The sequence below is a fragment of the Schistocerca cancellata genome, chromosome 6 (assembly GCF_023864275.1).
Source record: "Schistocerca cancellata isolate TAMUIC-IGC-003103 chromosome 6, iqSchCanc2.1, whole genome shotgun sequence".
Lineage (NCBI taxonomy): Eukaryota > Metazoa > Arthropoda > Insecta > Orthoptera > Acrididae > Schistocerca > Schistocerca cancellata.
The window spans coordinates 291,265,132-291,286,944 of NC_064631.1; the positions used below are offsets into that span (position 1 = coordinate 291,265,132).

At 42.3% G+C, this 21,813-nt stretch overlaps 1 protein-coding gene across 1 annotated transcript in view; it reads right to left on the reverse strand.

The window, feature by feature from the left end:
* Positions 1 to 21,813, reverse strand: part of LOC126088558 (ribosomal L1 domain-containing protein 1) — a 67,467-nt gene that overhangs the window by 22,750 nt on the left and 22,904 nt on the right. The window contains exons 4-5 of the mRNA XM_049906742.1: positions 6,037 to 6,184; positions 1,116 to 1,264 (exon numbers count right to left, since the gene is read on the reverse strand). Coding sequence (XP_049762699.1) covers positions 1,116 to 1,264; positions 6,037 to 6,184 — 297 coding nt within the window. The remainder of the gene's footprint in view (positions 1 to 1,115; positions 1,265 to 6,036; positions 6,185 to 21,813) is intronic.

Below are 21,813 nucleotides of genomic sequence, written 5' to 3' on the forward strand. Positions count from 1 at the left end.
GTTTTTCAAGACAGGAAATGGGAAGTTGCAGTACAGAAAATGGCCCAGAGATCCCCAGTGTGTGTGTGTGTGTGTGTGTGTGTGTGTGTGTGTGTGCGTGGTGGTGAGTGAAATGTCATGAAACAGTGTGTGTGTGTGTGTAGTGTGTGCAGTGAATGATAGTAAGATATGAGTGAACAGTGTGGCATTACATTATTTAATAAATTATTTGTAAAATAAGTATTGAATACCGTGAGTAAATCTAATGATTGTCTCTAACTAGAAGTCTGTAAATGTATGTGTAAACGAATTACCATTCCTTTTCTTGGTCTGAATTCTGGGAATATCTTTCCTAACATGCAAAATAATGGGAAATGAGCACATCTGCAGTTAGAGACAAATGGAGAGACTTTTCTTCTATCATAGAATAATTTATAGCCTGCTTGTATACCTCCTGTCTTTCTCAGCTTAGAGCATAGCACAAGATCCCCTATGTACACTTACTCTGACATAAGCATGAAAGGATATTGCTCAACCACAAATTCATACATTGAGCAGTATTTTAATTTGACAAGTAGTCACTGCAGCACAATGAAATATCCATTTTGGATTTGCATTCTTGCTGCATTTGCGGCCACATGGCAATGAGATTTGATTTCTACATTTATTTCGTATGGACATTTGTTGAGAATGCCAGGTCATCACTGACTAAATAACACATTTTAATGGGAATCTACTGGCAGACCATGACATTCTTGGAAAGACCACAATAACAAAATACTGGAGCATTGCGACATGCAAGGAAGATGTCCTCAAAAGAGAGGAATACAACAAATAATTTATGATTAAAAATCAAACATTTTTACAAGTTAATTGACTGTCATGAAAATGTAGGACCCAGCAAATAATCGATTATCTAGCTTTTATCCACCCATAAACTCTTGATACAACGACATTGCATGTGCGCCACAATACAAAAAATTGTATGTTAAATCTTTGGCAAGTGTGTTAACTGACAAGAGAAGGATTGGGAGCAATATACAAAACATGAACGATAATGAAATTTGAATGTAACAGCACTTATTAAATCTCCTGTATTTGTAAACATAGTAGCCTATAGATGTTGCCATACATACTTGCGTTTCACATGAAACTCTTTTCCCAGAAGAGGGTTTATGGGTCCACATATTCGGCCATCTGCTAGGAAAAAATCGTAGGTGCCACATAAGCGTCTCCTCATTTCAAACTGGGAATATTCATCTTTCAGTTGGCGTACTGGCATAACCTGCAAATAAAACAAAGTATGTTACTGGTTTCCATGATTGCCGGGACATCAGTGAATTTTTCAAGGAGGACAGAGTTTATTGTGTTTTGTGCTACGATTTTGTTTCATCCGCATTGATATTTAATATTCAATTTCTTACTTGTTCTTGACATTTTTAAGGGGCAGTGTTTACTCTTCAATGAGGCAGTTCACTATAAATCAATACTTTATATAGTACTGTTTTCTGCTGGGGTTAAGTATAATGTTGAACTGTCAAAAAAATCATCAGTGATAATGGAGCGATAAATCCAACAACCTACAATGGGAAAAGAAATTTACACTGTTCTCATCTGTCTCAACCTGGAAAAAAAAAACTGTGACTGAATATATACTTATACCATGAAAGAACTGTTTGGTCAACATTTTATTTAACATCATCCACTGTAAATTAAACATTTCTTCTCAACACAATTTAGGCACACGAAAGCAAGTATGAACTTACTCCCTCCCCATACAGGACATGAAAGCATTTGCGGATGTGAAGCTGATTGAGTTGCTTGATGTCACAATGTGGAATTTCACATTCCAGATCATTAAGTGTGAAGGACTGAATGAGACAAGTCAGTCCCCCTCCCCCCCCCCCCCCCCCCCCCCCCCCCAATTATAACTTGTGTGTTATGAAAGCACGCCTTTTCAAGATAGTGGCACATTGAAGATTTATTAAATAATGTATTATTCTTGGTACAATTAATTAAATGGTACATTTAATTAAATGTCAGTTAATGACATTGACTGTTAAAGCCTTCAGGATGTCATTAGATACAAAGAATTAAACATACGTAACATGCTTTCAATGTGGTTTAGTGGACAGATGCATGGAAAGTGAAGACAATAGTACTTGGTGCCATCTCCAAACATTTTTTAATTCATCTTCGTGTTTTTCAATGGTTCTGGGAGTTACCCAATCACGTAACATAGCTGAAAGGCTGCAAAAGAAATTTTGCATCTAGTCTGTTAACATTTGTTCTTGATAAGTCTTTCTGTTTGTTTAACTTCACCTTGGTGCCATAAGCAGTGCACTAGATGCAGATATTTACTTTGTCATTGAATTTGTGTTGTACTCTTGGTATTAGTAGTGGCTGAGACTGGCATGTTCACTTTTATTAAATTTAACCTGCTGTGTTATTCAGTAATCTACAAAGGGCCATCATGCAGCCACACACACACACACACACACACACACACACACACACAAATAATGTATACATAGCCTTACTGGAATTTGCCAAATAATTTTGATATAAAATCTACATATAATCTATGGAACAAGTAATCCACTAATAAATTAACTACAGAGCTACCTCATTTGGTAGTTATTTTTAACAACAAAATACACTCCTGGAAATGAAAAAAAGAACACATTGACACCGGTGTGTCAGACCCACCATACTTGCTCCGGACACTGCGAGAGGGCTGTACAAGCAATGATCACACGCACGGCACAGCGGACACACCAGGAACCGCCGTGTTGGCCGTCGAATGGCGCTAGCTGCGCAGCATTTGTGCACCGCCGCCGTCAGTGTCAGCCAGTTTGCCGTGGCATACGGAGCTCCATCGCAGTCTTTAACACTGGTAGCATGCCGCGACAGCGTGGACGTGAACCGTATGTGCAGTTGACGGACTTTGAGCGAGGGCGTATAGTGGGCATGCGGGAGGCCGGGTGGACGTACCGCCGAATTGCTCAACACGTGGGGCGTGAGGTCTCCACAGTACATCGATGTTGTCGCCAGTGGTCGGCGGAAGGTGCACGTGCCCGTCGACCTGGGACCGGACCGCAGCGACGCACGGATGCACGCCAAGACCGTAGGATCCTACGCAGTGCCGTAGGGGACCGCACCGCCACTTCCCAGCAAATTAGGGACACTGTTGCTCCTGGGGTATCGGCGAGGACCATTCGCAACCGTCTCCATGAAGCTGGGCTACGGTCCCGCACACCGTTAGGCCGTCTTCCGCTCACGCCTCAACATCGTGCAGCCCGCCTCCAGTGGTGTCGCGACAGGCGTGAATGGAGGGACGAATGGAGACGTGTCGTCTTCAGCGATGAGAGTCGCTTCTGCCTTGGTGCCAATGATGGTCGTATGCGTGGTTGGCGCCGTGCAGGTGAGCGCCACAATCAGGACTGCATACGACCGAGGCACACAGGGCCAACACCCGGCATCATGGTGTGGGGAGCGATCTCCTACACTGGCCGTACACCACTGGTGATTGTCGAGGGGACACTGAATAGTGCACGGTACATCCAAACCGTCATCGAACCCATCGTTCTACCATTCCTAGACCGGCAAGGGAACTTGCTGTTCCAACAGGACAATGCACGTCCGCATGTATCCCGTGCCACCCAACGTGCTCTAGAAGGTGTAAGTCAACTACCCTGGCCAGCAAGATCTCCGGATCTGTCCCCCATTGAGCATGTTTGGGACTGGATGAAGCGTCGTCTCACGCGGTCTGCACGTCCAGCACCATTTGCACGCAGTGGAGAGAATAATTTCTGACCTGACTACTTGACAGAAGCCAAGACATGGGGAAGTTTTCAAGTACTTGCTGTCGATTTCTGTTCTACTAAATGGAACTTTAAAGCTGAGAGTCCATGGAGCACAAAAGTCAGCCCTCCTAATTGCAAAAATACCATTTGCAACAGCTGTTACTGTAGTCAAACAAAAATGATACGTGAAGTTGTAATTCTAACAGTGACTCACCACAGTGCCCTCTCTTCACTTTGTGTGCATACTGTGAAGCACGACATTTGAATGTGATCTGAACTTCAAAGCTGCTTTATATCCAAATGGTACGTTTCCGGACATGGGCTCCTTATCAAAACCTTATCAACTAAGGCCCCTCTACAAACCTTAGAAGCCTATAATATGAATTCTGAAGCATCCTGCATACTCCAGCAATTAGTATTACAAAACTGACTATTATCCTAAATTTAAATGGAACAACTGCAACTTCATGCTCTCAATATATTTACTGACCACTGCCTATTTCAAAAGTAAATATCATCTGTATAATGTTACATGCAAAATATGAATTGAGTGCTAGTGTGAGAGAATATGGAAGTGATTTGGAAAATAATCTTGGTAAACTTCACTTTATGTTATATAGTGGAATCTTGTTACTACATTCCTGATTACCACATTTTCCCAAACATAACATCCATATTTGGACGTCTCAGTCGCAATTACATTAAACACATATTAAACCAACACATTTGTGCATTCTCCGTCCCCACTTAGCACCTTCAAATTTGGTGGTATCTGTACTGTTTGGCTGCTACAACTTTTGCCATTGAGAGTTAAGAGAGTGAACTGAATAGGACGTTTGCGGCTGTGTGGGGCGGAAATATGCAGGGGAACATTACTATTCAGTGCCAGCAACTTTGCAAGTCATAAGATCATTTGCTGTGGTAGAAATTACGCCTGGAAGTAACTTGTATAGACTGGCAGCACTTCCAATGACTTCCGTCTTCTAGAGCAGCTAAACAAAGGGAATAGCACGTAATTCAGTCGATAGTCTCCTTTAATCATGTGTAGCATTTGATTTATTTATTTATTTATTTTTTACTCCATGATTTTGTGTGTTGAATGGTGTACTAGCTTGTAATGGAAAAAAAGACAATGAGACAGTTTACAAATGAAGGAAAATGGAACATTATTCTGGAAGTCGACAAAAATTCACACATGAAGCGTGCTGATATTGCACAAAAACTGAACATTCCTCTATCAACATTAAATACCACAGTGAGCAAATGAAAAATAGTTAAAGTAGCATTTTTGTAAGGAGGAAATGGCAATTAACAACAAGTGTACAATAGTTTCGAGAATTGAAACGTGTGCTACTAAATTGGATAAAGCAAGCTCATGAAACAGACATTCCAACTGATGGTACAGTGGTACATGCTAAAGCAATAGACTTGGCACAAAAGTTGTGACACGCAGATTTCATGGCATGCAATGGTTGGATTAAAAGGTTCAAGAACAGACATAATTTAGCGCATAAATGTTTCGGAGTGAGTCTGGAAGCATGAGCATTGACACTGTGCAGTTGTGGAAAAACCTTCCATCAATCATAGAAAAGTACAGTCCCAACGATGTTTTTAATGCAGATGAAACAGGCATATTTTTTCACCTTCAGCCTGCCACCCTAAGAATTCCAGGTATGAAGAGGAAGACGGTGCCATTAGAAGCACATGATAAATTAATGTTGTGCAGGGAGGAGGGGAGGCTATATCTCAGCTGAGATATATTAGCCATAAGCAGTAATTTAACCACAGTTTTTAAACATCGATAATTTATACAAAATAGTATTCATATAATTAACACAAAATTTCAATACTGGGTTAAAAACACAGAATTCCCTGAGATTTTATAAATTCGTTAAATTCTTTGAGATTACCACGTTTTTCCAGGTGAAATGTAATTCCCTGAGAGTTTCAAGTTTTCCATAAGAATCGCCTTGCTGCCACTGGATAACTATTCTCACAACAATTTGTGTGTTCACAAAAAACAGTAAGTGCACAAATTCACATACTATCCTTCCTGTAGCAGAACAACAGCATAATTACCACCTGCTACATTATGCATTTAAATTTGGAGAAGATACAAATTTATACTCATGTCATGCTGCTGCAATCGAGAATTCAGCATTTATGCTGGAAAAGTAAGATCTACAATGCTACTGAAGCTATTACTTCAGTATTTAAGCTAATACTACTACTCAATAACCTAATTTGTTACCTGAGTAATTTGTTTCACTCCATGCTGGTCAAGAAGTTCGCGGTAATGTGCTACTGTAGGTTCATGATCAATTCTCGGACCTTTCTTCAAGTCTGGCACAAAAAGACAAATATCCGATGTCTCTGTCACTAATGGGTGTGGCAGTGAGCTGCAACAAAAGTAGAACACTGGATAATTTCACATCCACACAGTGTTTTTAAAATCTTATTCAATATGAACAATCCAGTTTACCTACTACGGTGTCTGGTAAGTCCCCTTAACATGTCAGTCACAATAGTGACAGGCAGCAATCTCCCAAAAACCAGCTTATAATATAATATTAACTGTTATTACATCTATAATATGGATACAGAAATATATATTAAATAATTGGCAGGAAATGGAAATGTGAAGAAAGAAAAGACATAGCTGCATTAACTTTCAGAGTATGGGGTTTCTCCTCCTGGCAGAACAGAGGAAAAGATAGAAAGAAAATATCCCATGTCAAAGAAGACACACTGGATAGTGTGAGAGGGCATACTATAGTGGATGAGATTTGAACAAATGATAACTTTTACATTATAATGTTTTCAAAATCTCATCCAATATCAATGCTCCAGTTTCCCTCCCACACTGTATGGTAAGTCACCTTAACATGGGTCAGTCACCACTGTGACAGGCAGCAGTCTCTCTCTAAAGCCCATTTATAAATTTTAACAAAGAGTCATGGCTGAGTAACTACCAGTTTAAATACATGAGTTGTTAAATTACAACAAGTCAAGAAATGTTAACTCTTCCTTCATTTGTAGAAAAGCGTAAAGATTTGACTGAAATGGACTCAGTCAGGGATAGGTTCAGCAAGATGATGGAGCAAAGGCGAGAGAAAAGAATACGTAAAGGAAATCTACTATGAAATGCTAGCAAGAAATGGCCAGTTCTGGAGGTCCTTTCGAACACATAATCATTATGAAAAACATTTCACCTGATTTGACAAACATCTCCACTCTGTCTGTGTCAATCTCACATATGCTGTGGATCCTCCAACTTGCTTCCAACATTTATTCCTTTCTGTTGATTGTTTGGTTGGTTGGTCATTGTGGGGTATAAAAGGAGCAAAACTAAAGGCTCATCAGTCCCTTCTTTCTCATGCAAACAAATCTCAAGGTAAAATTATTCTCAAAAGGAGTTGGGCAATGTAAAAGGGCGTAAGACTAACAGGGAACCACACTGAAAGAGAAAATGAAAGAAGCAAACCAAAAGGGGAAAATGTACACAAAAAGGAAAAGTAGAGGAAGGTATTAAAATCATATAGCAGGTGGCCTGAGCTGACTGATCACAAGAATAAAAAAAGGATGAGCCAGCCACTCTGCAACACACTAAAATCTCCAGCCTAAAAGACAAGGCAACCTGAACACATATAGGGAAAAGACCACACCAAGGCAAACAACACATGAAGGAAGAGTGACAAACAGGTAAAATGGAGGGAGGGTGGAGGCCTGGGAGAGAAGGCCAGATGCCCACCCCTAGATTGTATGAGAGGAGCCCCTTCACGAATAACAGGTAAAACTAAATCAGTCATTGAGGCACTGTCACCCAACACCGTAGGTAGGTTGCTATGAAGGTTAAAAGTCCGCTGCAGAGCAACTAAGATTGGGCAGTCCAACAAGATGTGGACGACAGTCGTATGGGAGCCACAGTGACACTGAGGGGGGTCCTCGCAACGAAGGAGGTGACCATGTGTTAGCCAAGGACGGCCGATGCGGAACCGGCAAAGAGCAACAGAGTCCTGCGAGTAACTCGCAAGGATGACTGCCACACATACATTGACTCATTGATAATACAGACCTATTATTGCGAGGATATGTAAGGGACCAATTTTTGGTCACGAGACAGTCCATGATCGAGTTTCAGATGAGAAACTTGTGTTGGTTAGAACAACAATGCATCAACTCAACAGAGAAAGATGTGTTACACCAACAGGCCGTGTGTTAAACCAATGACAGTGTCTGCTGCATACGTACCTGATTATTCCGAAAGAACTGTGAATTATGTGGTTATGTTTTTACTGCTTGTTGATGTTTAACAGGACACTATTGTAGCAGTATGTGGATGTTCGCCTGCTATCTATTAATGAGGCTTATGGGAAGTTAGAACAACAGTGCACTGACCAAATAACTGTGTATTATCGGGGGTTGTGGAAAGTGAAAATAAAAGACTGTGAAGTGCAACTGTGCATCTGTCGGCTACATCATTTAAAGTAGACAGTAGACACCCCCTAGTTTTTCAGCCAGTACGTCAACACCGAGGACAACAAAAGATCAATGAAGAAACAAAGCAGGCGAGTGTCGTCACATTGTGGGTTACAAATCACCATAACATGCTACCACCTCATGGTGGAAATGGCAAAGAACCGAAGTTAAACATTTACTAAACTACATTACAAACAATTAAACATATTGTGTTCTGCATTTTTGTTAAAAAGCTTAGTGTTAAAACAACTATAAAAGTATGTATTCTGTATTATAAACAGTCACGGCTTTAGAAGTAAGAAACAATTGTTAAGGAAATTCCCGCATATTAATCTGACAAGGGGACCCTCCATACTGTAAAGCACGGATTTTGATGCACTTCAAATATGTTGTAGAGGCACTTACCCTGAGTACCTGGGTATCCGGTTTTTTAGCGACAGGCCTTGGTTTTCGAGAAAATCGATTATGAAGTTCATTGCAGGCTTTGTATACCTGTAACATTACATATAGTTCGAGCACTTAAGCATAGCGCAGCGGTAGAAGTTCACGGCTACCGCGCTGGAAGTACCGTGTTCGAATCCTGCTTGTGTACATTTTTTTTAAAAAATTGACCAAATTTTTCAATTTTAATTCAAAGAATATCACCATACAATGTAAGGAGTCCGAAATTATAAAAATATATCAGTTATTAATTTTTTCTGTCATACACTATTACAAAATCTTATTTTTCATCGTCCACATTGCTTGATGTGCCAGAAAAATATTGTGGGTGATACTTATCAAAGAGACAACCGAAGCACAAATTTTCACAGCACCACACGCACTTTATAAAAGCAACCATCTTTCAGGCGCACGGTTTCTTCGTGAGCAATACCGGGACACACAATTCTTTTGCATTCAAAAATCATTCTCTTTCATCTGCTAATTTCGATGTGAACCCTGCGTATCTAATCATTCTCTCCAAAATTAGGTGCGCTGATGTAGGATTAGCGAATGTAATGTTATCGAATCTTCCCTAGAAGTGATCTCTCTATTGTCTTTCATCAAGTCAGGAGCATTCTGAATAATTTTCATGAAGATTTTCACCTGTCGGTAAAAACAAACATTGCAGGGCTGGCAATAAGGAGTGCACTTCGGTGGGACCACTTTTAGGGTGCCAGTGCTAGGTTTCCTTTCATCAGTGAATATAGCATAAATTTGAATAGGTTTGCCCTCCCCACAAATCGACAATGTACAAAAAAAAATTCTGTCCCACGTATGGAAGAATTACAGAATGCAAAAATTCTTCGTACCACAGTTTTGTGAACTTCCTGGGTTTCGTGCAGGACATGACTGCATTTCTGTATTTCCCAGTTAATTCATCTACTCGTTTTTTAACATTAGGACCAAATTTTCCAGGCGCTTCTTGCATACATAAAAAAAAATGGGAGCAGGATTCGAAAACTGTACCTCCAGTGCGGTATCCGTGAACCGTTAGCACTGTGCTACGCTGACTTGCTCGGAATGTGTGTGTTGTGACTCGCCGATCATTCAAAGTGTTGCCGCGCAATTACGCGCGTCCTCTACATGAGACGCTGTCTGCCAGCCATGCAGCAGCCACGCCACCTAAGCGGCCGCTAGACTTGGACTCAGTGCTCATTCGAATGTGACCGTGTTCACATGTCTTGCTTGTCAACTTGCTCAGTGACTTATATGTGTTGTGTCGTTTTGAAATTTGTGTGTTCAACTTGACGTTATAACAATTGGAGACGAGGTAGTGGATTTTTCCTTTTCATCGTTGACCCACAGGTTTCCATGGCTACTGTCGAGCAACTATTGCAAGGTCTCATAGAACAGCAAACGCTTCTAACATCGGGGATTTGCGATTTTGTCACGGCATCAAATGCGGGGTGTTTCTCATCATTGTCTATACCTCCTTTTCCTCCTTATGACGAGATGGCGGAAGACTGGTCTGATTACGAAAAAAGTCTTCGGCAGCATTTGGCATTTCATGTCACGGATGAACAAACATGTAAGTCTCTGTTCCTTTCATGTATTTCACCTCAAACGTATCGGTTGTTGTCGCAATTGGCTCCTTTGAAAGATCCTGCATCTTTGTCCTTTGCTGAAATGTGCTCACTTCTGTCTGTCTAGTTTCAAGAGCAAACACATGTGGTAGCCTCTCGTGTTGCCTTTTATCGTTGTCAAAAACAACCGCATCAATCCTATCGCGCTTGGGCTGCTGAACTTCACGGCCTCAGTCGAAAGTGTCAATTTGTTACTGACGTTCACAAAGAATCCTATGCCAATTCCATGGTACGGGATGCTATTATAAGGTCGGCGCCCGACAAAGAAGTTAGGCAACGTGCCCTTCAGTTGGCAAATCCGACTCAAGATGAAGTCCTATCCATCGTGCAGTCTTTTGAAATTTCTCGCGCCGCTGGGGCGCAAATAGAGGCGTGGGGTAACGTCGGGGAAATATACCCTCTGTGCGCTGTTGACAACGCGTGCAGTGCGTCCCCGCCGGCCAACGTGGCCACAGTACACTCCCACGCGCAGCCTCGGCCTAATGGGAAATAACCCTCTCAGAAACTGCAGCAAAACCCCCGGCAACTAACTTCCTTCATGTCTGCGGTGTTTCACGAAACATTCACAGGAGGATTGTCCCCAATGTTGGGTCGTGTGTCACAATTTCAAAAAGAAGGGTCATGTGTCTGCCGTTTGCAAATCTGACCGCATACATGATGTTCATGACCGTGACGCTGATTCTGCTTCTGTGTTGTCTGTCAATTGCACTTCTTCCCTTTCAGGAAAGTTATTCCTCACTGTCCAAACACTTGGTCAAAATGTTCGCATTGCAGGTGGATACTGGTTCTGCTACCACTATCATCAATTCTCAGACGTATCTTCAGTTGGGTTCTCCAATCCTGTCACCTGCCACTCGGCAATTACGGATGTACAATAAACAGAAGATTTCTCCCTTGGGGCAATTTAATGCTGAGGTATCTTACAAATCCATCGTTCGCACTGTTCCCATATTTGTGTCGACCAGAGTAACGCAGAGAATCTTTTTGGTTTCGATGCCTTTTGCGTTTTTGGGTTCTCCATAGATGACTGTCAATATCGTCTCTGATGCTATTCCTTATGCTCAATTGGATTCTTTGTCGACGACATTTTCGTCCCTTTTTTTCTCCTGGGTTAGGACGTGCAAACGACTTTGAAGCTCATATCACGCTCAAACCCAATGCTCGGCCTAAGTTTTTTCGGGCTCGGCCCATTCCTGTGGCCCTTCGTGATCGGGTGAAACGGGAGCTGGATCGTCTCACTACTTCAGGGGTCTTGTTTCCTGTCACTTCCAGTGAGTGGTCCTCTCCTGTCATTGTCGTTGCTAAGCCCAATGGTGATATTCGTCTCTGTGGCGATTTTAAAGCCACTGTAAATGCGCAATGCCTCATCGACACTTACCCTATGCCCCGACCTGAAGAATTGTTCACAAAACTTGCGGGACGCCAGTATTTTTCTAAAATTGACATGTCAGAAGCTCTTATCATCAACTTCCTCTCGACGCTGCTTCCTGGCAATTTCTGGTCCTTAACACGCCTTTCCGCCTCTATCAATACCAACGATTGCCATTCGGGGTTGCCAGAGCCCCTGCTCTCTTTCAGCAATTCTTGGAACAATTATTGCTCCCTGTCCCTGGGTGTATAAATTACATGGACGACATTGTTGTCACTGGCTCCACCACTGAAGAACATCTTCAGAATCTCCGCACACTTTTTCATGTCTTACAGACTGCCGGTCTTAAGTGTAATCTTCAGAAGTCACAATTTTTTCAGGCATCTATCATGTTCGTGGGGTTTCAACTCTCTCGGGATGGTATTCGTGCGCTTCAGCAAACTGTCGCTGCAATCGATGCCCTTCCTCGCCCTACATCTGTTAAGGAACTGCAGGCCTTCTTGGGGAAAATAGCATACTATCACAAGTTTTTACCGTCTGCTGCTTCAGTGGCTCAGCTGTTGCATCGCCTGTTGCATAAAAACATGCCTTTTCACTGGTCCGCGTCATGCGATGTGGCTTTCCAGAAATTGAAGATTATGCTGAAACAGGCCCCGTGCCTGGCTACTTATCGACCTGGCCAGCATCTTGTTCTTGCCACGGACGCCCCTCAATACAGGGTCGGTGCAGTCCTTGCGCACCGTTTTTCTAAAGGCTCTGAACAACCCATTGCTTATGCCTCCAAAACGCTCACGGGTGCCCAACAAAAGTATTCTCAAATTGAAAAAGAAGTTTTGGCCATTATTTATGCTCTTCATAAGTTTGGTGTTTTTCTCTATGGATCCAAATTTCATCTTGTTACAGATCACAAACCACTTGTTTCCTTGTTTCATCCATCAACGTCACTTCCCGGCAAGGCTGCACACCACCTCCAGCGTTGGGCTCTTTACTTGTCTCGTTTCAATTATGAGATTTATTTCTGGCCGACGGCTCAACATGCGAACGCTGATGCACTGTCTCGCCTTCCCATGGGTCCTGACCTGGCATTCGATAGGGACGAACTTTGGTGTTTCCACCTGGATGTTGCCAAGCAGCGGGTTGTGGACGGATTCCCCATCACCGGGGACCGGCTGGCTGCTGCTACAGGTTCTGATCCTACCCTCTCCCGGGTTTTACACTGTATTCAGAAGGGTTGGCCAGATCGTCTGTCCGCTAAGACTTCTGATCCGTTGCGGAACTACTACGCTTTGCTCTACCGCCTCACGGCTAGGGATGGTGTTATCCTCCTTTCCATCGACAATGCTTCGCTGCGTGTTGTGGTACCTGCGTCTTTGCATGCTTCAGTCTTGCACCTCCTTCACCAAGGGCACTGGGGTGTCTCTCGCACAAAATTTCTGGCGCGCCGTCATATGTACTGACCTGGCATCGACTCTGAAATAGCACACATGGTCGCTGCCTGAGGCCCTTGTGCGTCACAGGCCGCTGCCCCAAAGTCATCTTTGTCACCGTGGCCTTCACCTGAGACATCCTGGGAGCACATTCATGCTGACTTCGTGGGACCTTTTTTAGGTACTTGGCTCCTCGTAATTGACGCCTACCCTAACTTTCCTTTCATTGTCCGTTGCACATCGCCTACCACCGCGGCAACCACAAGTGCTCTCGCTCACATTTTTTCTTTGGAAGGCCTACCCTCTACTCTTGTTACTGATAACGGTCCACAATTTGCCTCTTCCGAATTTGCGGATTTTTGTGCTCATCACGGCGTTATGCATGTCACGGCCCATCCATTCCATCCACAATCAAACGGTGAGGCTGAACGACTGATCTGCACATTTAAGGCTCAGATGCGGAAACTCCTGACTTTTCTGCTGCTGATGATGCGCTTCTCCAATTTCTGGCTTCTTACCGTTACACCCCCATGGGTGACCACAGCCCGGCTGAGCTCTTGCATGGCCGACAGCCCCGCACGCTACTTCATCTTCTGCAGCCTTCTACCTCACGACTGCGGGTGCCTTCGCTTGGCAGTTCACCGCCGACGACCTTGTCTGGGTACGGGGATATGGCAGGCGGCCTAAATGGAGTCCGGGCCGCATCTTACGATACCGTGGCCGATGCCTGTATGAAATCCAGACGGACACGGGTGTTGCAGTGCGTCATTCGGACCAGCTTCGGCCTCATGTGCCGGCAACGCCTGTTCCGATTGCCGCTACACCACCTTTGGCTCTACCTGACGCTCGGGATCTTGGCATCCCTCATTACTAACAACGCAGCCATCTCACCGTCATCTCGATGCCAGTACAAGAACGACAGAGGGATAGAGAAACAATTAAAATCGCTCAAAAGAGGAAAGGCCTCTGGACCTGATAGGATACCAGTTCAATTTTACACAGAGTATGCGAAGGAACTTGCCCCCCCTTCTTGCAGCGGTGTACCGTAGGTCTCTAGAAGAGCGTAGCGTTCCAAAGGATTGGAAAAGGGCACAGGTCATCCCCGTTTTCAAGAAGGGACGTCGAACAGATGTGCACAACTATAGACCTATATCTCTAACGTCGATCAGTTGTAGAATTTTGGAACACGTATTGTGTTCGAGTAAAATGACTTTTCTGGAGACTAGAAATCTATGCTGTGGGAATCAGCATCGGTTTAAAAAAAGACGATCGTGTGAAACCCAGCTCGCGCTATTTGTCCACGAGACTCAGATGGCCATAGACATGGGTTCCCAGGTAGGTGCCGTGTTTCTTGACTTCCGCAAGGCGTTCGATACAGTTCCCCACAGTCGTTTAATGAACAAAGTAAGAGCATATAGACTATCAGACCAATTGTGTGATTGGATTGAGGAGTTCCTAGATAACAGGACGCAGCATGTTATTCTCAATGGAGAGAAGTCTTCCGAAGTAAGAGTGATTTCAGGTGTGCCGCAGGGGAGTGTCATAGGACCGTTGCTATTCACAATATACATAAATGACCTGGTGGATGACATCGGAAGTTCACTGAGGCTTTTTGCAGATGATGCTGTGGTGTATCGAGAGGTTGTAACAATGGAAAATTGTACTGAAATGCAGGAGGATCTGCAGCGAATTGACGCATGGTGCAGGGAATGGCAATTGAATCTCAATATAGACAAGTGTAATGTGCTGCGAATACACAGAAAGATAGATCCTTTATCATTTAGCTACAAAATAGCAGGTCAGCAACTGGAAGCAGTTAATACCATAAAATATCTGGGAGTACGCATTAGGAGTGATTTAAAATGGAATGATCATATAATGTTGATTGTCGGTAAAGCAGATGCCAGACTGAGATTCATTGGAAGAATCCTAAGGAAATGCAATCCGAAAACAAAGGAAGTAGGTTACAGTACGCTTGTTTGCCCACTGCTTGAATACTGCTCAGCAGTGTGGGATCCGTACCAGATAGGGTTGATACAAGACAGAGAGAAGAACCAACGGAGAGCAGCGCGCTTCGTTACAGGATCATTTAGTAATCGCGAAAGCGTTACGGAGATGATAGATAAACTCCAGTGGAAGACTCTGCAGGAGTGACACTCAGTAGCTCGGTACGGGCTTTTGTCAAAGTTTCGAGAACATACCTTCACCGAAGAGTCAAGCAGTATATTGCTCCCTCCTACGTATATCTCGCGAAGAGACCATGAGGATAAAATCAGAGAGATTAGAGCCCACACAGAGGCATACCGACAATCCTTCTTTCCACGAACAATACGAGACTGGAATAGAAGGGAGAACCGATAGAGGTACTGAAGGTACCCTCCGCCACACACCGTCAGGTGGCTTGCGGAGTATGGATGTAGATGTAGATGTAGAAGAACGGACACCACCAGGAGACGTGCCCATGCAGGAACCGGATAACCATCATCTGTCGGAGCCAATCTACTCGCCTCCTTCTCCTATGGATGCTGACACATCGCCCATGTCTCCTGTTATATCAACTGGACTTGCCGCAACGGGCAGATTGGTGCACGGGGCCCCAGCAGATTCGACCCCTACGTCTCCTGTCATCTCGACCCGTTATCATCAGGGACACTTCCATCCGTACCTGGAAGCCTCCTCCTCGAGATTTTACAGCCAGTCAAACAACGCCTATGGACGTTAGCAATCTACAGGCCACCTCCATCAAGACCAGTGCAAAAATTTCAAAGGGGGAAAAGTGTCGTGACTCGCCGATCATTCAAAGTGCCGCCGCACAATTATGCGCGTCCTCTACATGTGAGACTGTCTGCCACCCATGCAGCAGCCGTGCCACCTAAGCGGCCAGCCAGCCAGCGGCTGCTAGACTTGGACTCAGTGCTCATTCGAATGTGACCGTGTTCACATGTCTTGCTTGTCAACTTGCTCAATGACTTATATGTATTGTGTCGTTTTGAAATATGTGTTCAACTTGATGTTATAACAATATGTAGCGTTACGGGTATACAAGTGTACAATGAACTTCAAAATCGATTTTCTCAAAAACCAAGGCCCGTCGCTAAAAAAACAGATAGCCAGGTAATCAGGGTAAGTGCCTCTACAACATATTTGAAGTGCATCAAAATCCGTGATTTACAGTATAGAGGGTCCCCTTGTGAGTAGTGGTATCTACCCTTTTTGAGAAGAGACAGCTCTCGCACAAAGATTGTCAGAGCAGTCAGTGGTAGTTTGAACATGGTGCCCGTGCATGATGTTTGCATGGTGAAAATTGAGCATTTGTAAAATCAACCTCGGATGACTGCTGAACTTTTTAAAAAGTGCAGGTAAACTGTGTGTTGTGGAAGAAGAGGTTTGCTCTAACTTAATATATTGTGGGGTAAAAAGCCAGCTGCATTGTCGATCATGAGGCTCTGCAAGCTGCAAGAGATATATTGCTGGCTATAAGTACAACTGAAGATCCTGTAGCATTCACAGCCACAAATAGTAAGCTGCCACTTTACATTTCAGTAGCATTTGTTGAACAGACTTGGACATAGCTTGTCATCATGTGAAATGCAACAGTTTTATTTGGTCTGTACTACAATGTAAAGTGGACTTCGAGTTCGGGAGTCGTATTAGGAAAACGTGTAAAAGCCATGACATGACTGAAACTGCAAGTCAATTAATAATATGATTTTTATTTATAAAGCAAAAGTTTATCTCGTGTGTTAATTTATGTATTTAAAAGTCAACATTCTTATAGTTTCAATGTTATAAACCAAAGATTTTTACAGTGATAAAAGCTGGTATTTGTTTGAATACAAAATCATTCAATGACTTACACTGAGATTTCATATATAAATTATGAACCAGCCAAATTTTGTAATGGATGCCGTGTGTCGCTGTTACTGTTGAGAAGAAGACATCACAAGGCAAAGTGAAACTTCTGCTCCTTTTAGTCGAAAAACTGTGGTGGTTTGTGTATTTTGCAAGTCGAAACCAATGATGTGTGATGAAATATGAGCTTGTTAATTAAAGTCAGGTATGGGTAGTAATTGAGGCCCACTGCATAATTTCTGATTACATATTGCTAAATGATGTAAACTTTTTCATATCTAGTCAGAAATATTTTTAAAACATTAACAATGAATATTTTATTATCACAGTGCCTTCAATGTTTACCAGGTTATTCATTAAAAGTTTATTATGTTAATTTTGATGAAAATGCTGTGCTATTTAAAGTAAATACATATATGTGAATAAAGGCATGTTAATATTAGGCATGCCTCTGAATTTAAGAGCTCCAGGTTGAACTAACATCTTGTATGATCATCACCTCAAACACAGTTAACATTAAAACAACTAAGTTTTCTCCAGTATCATTTGTTGTTAACATCTATTTACTATCATTTAAACTAATTCAAGAGGTGTATTGCAAACTGCCACAGACAACAGAGCGTGATCAGTCATCACACAGCTGAGCATCCACTGCATGTGACTTTCTCCAGAAATTTGTATGTCCATTTGTCATACATGGTTAACAAAGCAATTATTACATCCAAATCAGGAGAAAATAAACTGAACCAAACTGGGACATCGAAAACTGTGTGGTATAGAATAGTTGATGATCAAGAAGTGTATCAAACAGAATTATTCTGTCCACACCTACTTGGATGGATTCTACAATCATTGATTATGCAAAACCCAACTTCTGTGTTTTTCACATGACATTTTGGAAGCCAAACTTGAAGGTAAATAGGTAGAAGCAGAGTATCCAGATATCTGAAAATCACTTGACTCTTATAACACCAACTATTATCAACAAAAATAATATTATATGGGGATATCCAACAAAATTTGTGAACTGAATCAGGATTCCTTGGTATGGAGGGTGCATAATGTTTTCTCGAATGGCATGTCATCATGAGAAGTTGTAATAACTTCAGGTAAGCCCCAGAGAGATGTACTGGGTCTCACGCCTTCCTAGTTGCATATTAATACCCTGGCAGACAACATATCTCACACTTTTTGCAGATGTCAGCACTGAAAAATCTCCCATGAGGGAGATTGTCATGGAAGGCTTTCACAGCGAAGTTGGCATCTCTGCCAGTTCAGGCTTGTCAGCACTGAAAAACCTCCCATGAGGGAGAGTGTCATGGAAGTGCTGAAAAATCTGAATTGGGAGAGATGCCAACTTCACCACAGAAGCCAATTCACAAAGTTTCAAGAACCAGTAATAAGTGAGGAGTCTGGGAATGCAGTATGGCTCCCTACATACATTTCCTGCATGGACCCTGAAGAGACGATCATACTAATTATTCTTATTGAGTCCCATCGATGCGTAGAATGGGAAGAAACACTAACATGAAGTACGATGGGAAGTACCTTTTGCCAGGCATTTCACAGTGGTTTGCAGAGTGCAGATTCTGATACAGAGTATTTTCAAAGGACAGCTTTCAGTCACAGATCCCTAAATGTGAACTAGTGTGTCAATTTCTTATCACTGTTCTTCTCATCCCTCCCGAGGAGTTGCCAGTTGAATTTAGGACTTTCCACAGGGGAAAAGAGGTTTGCGTGTGTAACGCCGGAAATGCATATCCTCCTATTTCCATCTATTGTACTATTTTTTTTCCTTGCTTTGTTACCTCAAGATATGACATTTCTGTCTCTTTGTATATTGTAATTGTTTTACTATTTGTATATTTATGCATTTATGTCGATGTATAATTGGTTTGTTTCGTAAATATTATTTGTATTTTTACGCTGGGTCTTGCCTAGGGAAAACTGCTATCGAACGATTACGTCGATAGGTCGTGTGAAGAATCAAAGTGTGTAGGATCTTTGGTAGTGTTAACTCTGCCGCGTGGAGCGCGGGCTGAGAGAAGGAGTCTGGCGGGAGTAGCGAGTGGAGCAAGTGTGTTGTGTGACGCTCCCGCGAGTTGCCGCGCTTTCGGGGTTTGGCAGCATGTAATTGCGCTCGACTTGCGATGATAGTTTCTGACATGGTGTCGCGGACGGGAAACATTAACCAGCGCACATCAAGAGCCCGTTTCGTCTGGTGACCGTGTCGAGAAGAAGGCGCGCCAACATCCAGCTTCTGCAACAGCGACGGCCGACAATGAGTGACTGTCGCCACCTCCTCGACCGACGGCTTCAAATCTTCAATCAACCGACAAGGAAGACTGGACGCACGTAAAGTTTTAGAACTGTATGGCAGACCTCAGCTTTTCAAACTGTACCATTTTCGTAACTATAATTACAGCAACTTAGAATGAACCTTTGTTGCTCATTGTCCCAATTGCATTGCCAAGCAGGGTCCCTTCCTTTTCCGGAATGAACCCGAGTGTCGTTGAAATTCAGACGCCAGCATTAAAGTAACATCATTTCACTGCTTTAATTTCAAAGTTCAGTTAGCTGGATACAATATTCAGATTACACAAGCACAAATTAAGAGTGCGAGTTTTGTTACCATATTTTAGCTTACCTGTGACTGCAGCTCAGCTTGGTACGTACTAAATTTTTCTATTGTTAATTGTTCAGAATCATTTAATTCAAGTTCAAAGTTAAATCTCTTATTTCTAAATTGCGTAGATTCAAGTAGCTTTTGAAATGATTGTTGAGGTAGTCCAAGACTAACCGTGTTTTACTGAATTTCGATGTGCTTCAGAAAGAAAGCTCACTATTAACTTCAGTCACTGAATTAACTTTCGATTTTCCGGTTTTATTAATTCTTTTGCTAAATTAAGTCAGGGTGTAGCGAAATTTATTACTTCTGACAAACTTTCAGTTTTCACACTACACGTGTCAACCTTCAGTTGCCACGCTTCTAGTGCTAATTATATGTGTAACAACCTTTCTTTTTCAGTTACTATAGTAATTGTCCTTAGGACTGGCGACCGTGATTTCCCCCAAATCTCAAATACCTAATTACCGCTAGTTAATTGTTAACGTAACGGCTGCACATTTACTTTCTTTACCCCTTTTCAAAATTAATTTCCACCAGTTTCATTAGCACATTTCCTTTCATTTAGATGTAACCCTTTCCTCCCTCTTTACCGACAGGTTAACTTCGGTGACGATTGCTTTTCCAAAACTCCCATTAGGTACACGCGGTTTCATTTTTCACTGTCATTAAGGTCGGTAAGTGAGGGGGAGGTTACACGTGTTCACATGACACTAAGTGCTATGCCAAGGGTAGCATAGATTCCGGCAGTGTGTAAAACACTGGACAGGTCTTAGTCCAGGAATCAGACAAAGTGTGTCTTACAGTATCTTATCTTCCCATTTCCTATCCTTCATCTTTTCAAATTTTTAAGCAAAGGGGAAATGAACCTTGACAGCTGTAGAGAAGGCAATTCATCTAGGGAAAGTTATCACAAAATCAAAAACTCTGTCCTCCAGATTGGGTGTTGGCAATACCTTCCCACAACGGAAAACTTGGCAACAGTAAACAGGCCGCAAGGAAACCTCCAATTTCATAATACAAAATAGACAAAATAGCTGAGAACAATGTATGCTAGTTGGAACATGGAATATTCACAGTTTATGGAAAACAGGTGCCTCAGTCAGTCTAGACAACAAGATCGAAACAGATAGGGTGGATTCAGCTGCTTTACAGGAAGTTATCTGAGAGGTTACTGGTACCCTTGACGCCAAAAATTATAAAATCTTTCATGAAAGTCCACTCGAAAACTGGAAGACGTCGTTTACATGTATTCAGCAATTACAATGACATCATATTCATCATCTTTACAATATTGAAAGGGATCTTCATCAGCAGTGCAAAGAAACTTGTGTATCACTGGATGGAAAAGCAGTGAATCATTTTGCAACTGATATCAAAGCAAAGAACTGGGTAACACATGTAAAGACAGAATGTGGGGCGGAGTGGGGGTGGGACCACTTTCTAGTAAAAACTGTCTACGAGGGCAACTAAAAGCCAAAGTCAGAAATAATATTAAGAAAATAGTGTTTTACCACAGTGATATACTGAAATACACCACAAAGAAAGACCAATTTCAATTCCCGCTCAGCAACTGCTTAGAAATTCTGCAGGAAAAGGATCCACAAAAGTCTTCATAATATGCTAAGTCAAGGATGCTGTAAATGAGTTGGCTAATGCAGTCATCAATAAGCATATCAGAGACAAGAAAATTTTGTTTGGGGATGAATGCATTAAGTCATTAGTCAAAAGAAGCCAAGGAGAGCTGGCTATGAGATACAGACTTTGCACAAGCCAAGATTCAGTTTGAAGAAATGTAGAATACTAACCAAGTAACCCTGAGGAGAGCAACAAGAATGATGCCACAGGAAACAGAGAGAGGTCAACAAGATGTCTTGGGGAAAGAAATTCAAAATCTGTACCATAATAAAGTTACCTTCATTAAGAAGTGGTATTAGAGCCGCCAAAAGTTCTTCAACTACAATAATAAAATCATACTGACCAATAATTCAACACTGCTGAGAGATTGAAACAATACTTCAGAGAGTAATGAATCTAAAGATCTGTTCAAATTCCAACCTCCTAACACTGTAGATTTAGATTATCCATCACCTACACTTTTAGAAATAACGAATCAGATACTAAGCCACAGAAGTACAAAAGTCCAGGAGAAAATGGAACCCAGGTAGAAGCCATTCAGGACAGGAGAGCTAATCAAGGTGGTCTGGAT